The following is a 5419-nucleotide window of genomic DNA, read 5'->3' as shown; positions in this document are numbered from 1 at the left end:
GTGGTGGGTTGGGGTGGGTTGGGGTAGGGTAGGGTTGGGAGGGGCGAGTGGCGATTGTGATGGCGATAATAGTGGTGTGGTGGTGGGGGGTTAGGTTAGGGGTGGGTGGTGTGGTGGTTGCTGTAACGACGATAGTGGTGGGATGGTGGTCGGGTGGCTAGGAGTAGGTGGGTATGACGGCGATAGTAGTGGCATGGTGGTGGGTTGGGGTAGGGTGGGGTGAGGGTGGGTGGTGGTTGTGACGGTGACAAGTGTGGTGTGGTGGTGGGGGGTTACGTTAGGGGCGCGACAGTAACAGTAGTAGCATGGTCATAGTAGGGATGTCGGTGGGTGAGTGTGATGACAACAATTGTGGCTTGGTGGTTAGTGATGGCTTGGGGTAGGGTGAGTGCGGCGACAGTAGTGGTACGGTGGTGGTGGGGTTAGGGGTGGGGCGTGAAGAACAATAGTTGAATTTGAAGGATGGCCGGTGATGGAATTCAATTCCTTCCCTTAGGCCAAGGAATGATGAATGCATTGATTTGTGGAATTCAACGGAATTTGAAGGATTCCATCCATTTCTAGAAGTGAACCAAACAAAGGAATTGGAATTTGGTCAAAGGAATTTGTCATGCCAATTCCGTCAAATTCCTTCGAACTCCGTGAACTAAACGTCCCCTAAGTTAATAAAAAAACCCGCATTAATAAACATTCAAAATGTAGAATTTTTTGGGATGGAAAGAATAGCTTGCTCCCATCCATATGACGGTGGTCTTACATTTTCTGCAAGCTAGTGTTTAGTTGGATGGAATCCATGATTTTGGGTTCTGACTAAAGTTCTTTGCCATCTGAGAGCATTGATTTTAAGGTTTAGAATTGAGTTTGAAGCTAATTTAGGGTAAATCTTGTAGTGATTCTAGTTAAAGTTTTAATTCCAATTCATTGAACTTGAGATCTCTAATACACCATTAAGTTATTTCAAATTTGTACCTGAATGCATTTAGGTTAAGACCCATATGGTAGATCTAAGCTTCCTAAAGAAGCCTTCTTCTTCAACCAAACTATTAAATTGTTTTGTGTAAAAAAGAGCATATGTATCAAATTGGCTTCTGTAAATGGTGCAGGAGGTGGGCTTGGGTTGGCTATGGGGTTGTTTCTTGGTGCGTTGGACAATCCAATAATGCAGGACGAGATGACTGGTAGGCAGCAATTTATTTATACTGCAAAGCAGATGGGTAGGAGGAGCTGGGGTTCCTGCAAGGCCTTTGCTGTTATGGGATTTATTTTCTCCGCTGCTGAATGTGTAGTTGAAAAGGCAAGATGCAAAGCAATATATGCTGCCTTCCTTCTACTTTTACTTTATAGGCATTGATTTAAATTTTGATTATGTTGTTCAGCTTTGAAGGTGAATGTGTCATTAGAAAGGTTAAAACCTTCTTATTATATCTGTTAAGAGGTATTCATTACCTGCAGTTGTGTACTATCTATGGCAATTACGAGGCCTCTGTTTGTTCTCAGTGGTTCAACTTATCATCATTTTTTTCTTCTTCTTAGGATGGGTATGGTGTTAGACCTGTTGATAACACTCGTCTAGTAACCTCACTAGTATGAAAGGTTTTAAGGGCAAATGACAAATGGTTTATTGCTTAACAAAGACTGTGCTGAGTGAAATTTTTTACTGCCCCCTTGTGTCTCTTGTCAGTTAGTTTTATTCTTAGCTTCCGAAGTGTTCTCTATTTCACAGACAAATTATTCATAAAAAGGCTGCTTTTATGTTGCAATAAAAAAATTCAACAGGATTTAAGGATATAGGAGTTATTAATTCATTATTATTTAATGTTAGATAACCAAAAGGTATTTGGTATCCTAAAGACATTGCAAGATTTCAACAGCTTTGATTTGTGAATTTATTGAATTTCTACCAGGATTTATTGGTATGTAGTCACAAGGAGTCAATGTAAATATGCAATTTGTTAGACTTTTGATCTTAGAACCATAACTGGCTTTTAGGTAGCGTTTGGTACACAAACATGACTGGACTGAACAGGACTGGATAGAAGAGAACAGGACTGGACATTACAAGTGCCTGTCTAGTGTTTGGCACGACTAGGATTGGGAAGGACCAGGCTGGATAAGTTGCCCCATATGTTTAATGATTTTATATGGTGGTCACCAGTGGTGGTGATTGTGGAGGTGGTGGCCGGCAGTGATTGTAGAGGACATGGAGATGGTGGATGGTGGTGGTGGCGGCCGACAATAGCAGATATGGAGGTGGAGGTGGTGGTGGCGGACGACAGTAGTGGATATGGAGGTGGAGGTGGTGGTTGTGGATAAGGTAGAGGTGGTGATGACGGCAATAGGCGATGGGCGATGGTGGTTGTGGTGGCGGCTGATAGTGGTGGTTGTGGAGGTAGTAGTGGGCTATGGTGGTGGTCAGGGGTGACCGATGATGGTGGTGGTCAGGGTGGCCGATGATGTTGGTGGTTACCATTACAAATACCATATTAGAGTTACATATCAAATAAGGGTAGGTTGATACTTTTTTAGTTTTGATCCATCTTGTCCCATCTTGTTCCACCTATTTTTGTGGAACAAAAACAAGCCTTTTTTGTCTCATCGAGTCCCACTAGCCCCTGTCCCGGTCCCATCTCCATGTCGCACCAACCGTAGAACAATGAGTTTGTCTTGTCCTGTCCAGTCCATGTACCAAATGCAGCCTTAGTGATGCTCTTTCTTCTTTTTTTCCCATCCTTCCTTTCAAAATTTGCAAGTTGGTCTTTTTAACATCAAAGGATCTGCACTATTCAATGTTTTCCAATATTTGTTAAGACATCCCAGATAGTGAACATGGGCTGCAAAGAAAAACCTCATCTACTTTTTAATACACAACAGAATGATAATTATACAAGTATGAAGTCTTCTCTATATGATATAGTGTTGTTGATTTTGGATTTCCTTCTTCTGGGCACACCCTTTTTTTGTTCTATTAGTAAATGGATAACTATTGCTCTTTGTGTGTACACAATCTCAGTTACTTTTGTGAACAAATGTCTAGTATAACTAATGAATAAAATGGTGTCTTATATGTAATGCAAGTCTTTTATCTTAGATGCCATGTGAAAGCTTCCCATTTCAAAGTGCTTTAAGCATGTTATTTAGATACTTGGGTTTTGGATGGTTTCTTCTGGAAGTGCTTAAGGCCGAAAACAAAATGAACCTCTCATTTATGCTACAAGTATTACTAAGCCCTAGGAAGGGTTCATCTCTTTATAATTTTTGTTGGTTTTTATTTTTAAGCCTACCCCATCTAGTTTGTGATGAAAAGCTTGCCTTTGTTGTTTGTATGCCTCTTAGAAAGAGTTGACACACATAAAGGATCCATCAGCAAAAGGTTCTAATTCCGTTCACTGAATACGGATTGAATTAGTAAACATCTTAGTATGCCACTATGTAGAGGGAGCTCCTTAGGGAAATTTGCCTTCTGCTTCATCTTTTGAAGGGTTCTTGATAGACGCTTGTTTGTCTTTATATTTCTAGCTGTATTTTGCAAAGCATGTGATATTCAAGGGTAATGTGCAATCTTGGGAATGATGAGAAAAGGAGAATAGATCCCCAATTGCTCATCATTCTGTCTCCCTACATTTTTAATAAAATTATATAGCTATTCATAAATTAAGTACTTAATGTGTGTGACTAATCTATGGCTAATTAGTTTACAAAGATGTAGATATGAATGTTAATGAACGATGTTCATCATAAGTGGTCTTGACATGTTTTTGTTATTTTTTTTGTTGCAATAGGCAAGGTGTCATTTTTCTTTGAACAGTTTGAGTGGTTTCGACAAAATTGTTTAATGCTGTAGTAGAAAAGCTTGCCTCGAATGTGCTATTAATGTTCAATCATTCACAGACCCACTGTATACTAATCATTATATACCAGATAAGGTAATTTTTCTAAAAATGTTACAAGGTTGCAATTGTTAATTGAAGATGTCTCTTTTGAAATCAGTGCTTACCAACTCGTTTAACTGAATTAGGTGCAAAGTAGCAGATGGTTTTGGTTGATTTATCAATGCTTAGCATATTGCTTCATTCAAAAATGTCTTTTCAGCTTAAAATTGACATCAAAATAATTCAATATAATGTAAAAAGAAAGATAAGGGCTTTGAGAATACCAAATAACCAAACACTGAAGTTTATTGTTTCTGTTTATTTGCTTAAGTTATATGGGTTAAGTTCCTACTTTGCTTCTTCGTTCCATTGGAAGTTTGATACTTATTGGTACTAATACTTGGTGCTTTCTTTAAAGGCCCGAGCAAAACATGACATGACAAACACAGTTGCAGCAGGGTGTGTGACTGGGGGTGCAATTTCTGCAAAAGGTAACCATTGTTTACTCTAACCGACTTATTGCCATTTTTTTGAAGCCTATTGTTTCCAGGGATATGAAGTTTAATGGCAGGCGTAGGTCTATTCCATGTGATTTGGTTGAATATTTCTTAGGGTATCTAGTCAATCTACAATAATCTCATACCATAAGAAACATAATCCTAAGTGTTATTTTTTAACTGAATTGATCGATCTATTTCATACTAGAGCTAACGGTTGTGTAGTTCGGTTAACTGAATATACTGGTTAATGAAATTAAGCTGATTATGATGTCAGGTCTTGAAGGGTGAGAAATTGGTTATCATTGGTCTTGGCAGCTACCTAATATGATTTTATTGAATGCATTCCGGCTGTACTTTAATGCAATTTTTATTGTGTTGTTTGTGCACTTCTTACATCTATGCACACATGCATGCATATGTGACTGCATACTATTGTGTGTAAAACTTATAATGTTCGTAATAAAAGTCATCTCAAATATTTGGTCAACTTAACCTCAAATGTAATCAGTTTCATGAAACTTTTCCCGCTCAAGATTTTACTTGTAAATATTAAATAAGTAGTCATACATCCTCCTAGAAATCTTCCGAGTGGACACTTGAGAAGGGTAAATGATGTTGACTTTTGTAGTTGTATCTATATCTATACTATCTTATAAAGCATTTGGCTAAAACTCTTAAAAACTCTTAAGACTCTTAAAAACTCTTAAACCCGATCATCCGTAAACGATTTCATCTCTATCCGATTTCATCCCATATATGAAATCGTGTAACTAACTGCAGATAAACACAATCAAATACAGGATAAACATCTCATTTTAAATATAAAAAATCTAAAATATAATTAGTATAATCATTAAATTCTAACAGTATACTTAATTATCATCTTTATAAAATTTATAATATTAAACCAAAAATATATTGTTTTATTATTAAACTTAAATTAAATTATATATAAAAAATATATATTCTATATTATAAATCATTTGACAAAAACGCTTAAAAACCACTTTTTATGCGTAAAGTACTGTTTATTAATGCATATTACTTAAA

The 5419-nt window shown here is 37.4% G+C and overlaps 1 protein-coding gene across 1 annotated transcript in view; it reads left to right on the top strand.

Moving 5' to 3' along the window:
- The window catches only part of LOC112521395 (mitochondrial import inner membrane translocase subunit TIM22-4-like), a 10323-nt gene that overhangs the window by 919 nt on the left and 3985 nt on the right, over positions 1 to 5419 (top strand). The window contains exons 2-3 of the mRNA XM_025130230.1: positions 1104 to 1294; positions 4288 to 4360. Of these exons, the coding sequence (XP_024985998.1) occupies positions 1104 to 1294; positions 4288 to 4360 (264 nt within the window). The remainder of the gene's footprint in view (positions 1 to 1103; positions 1295 to 4287; positions 4361 to 5419) is intronic.

This window comes from Cynara cardunculus (genome assembly GCF_001531365.2).
Source record: "Cynara cardunculus var. scolymus isolate 2C chromosome LG 1, CcrdV1, whole genome shotgun sequence".
Taxonomy (NCBI): Eukaryota; Viridiplantae; Streptophyta; class Magnoliopsida; order Asterales; family Asteraceae; genus Cynara; species Cynara cardunculus.
This window is presented reverse-complemented; position numbering and strand designations above follow the sequence as displayed.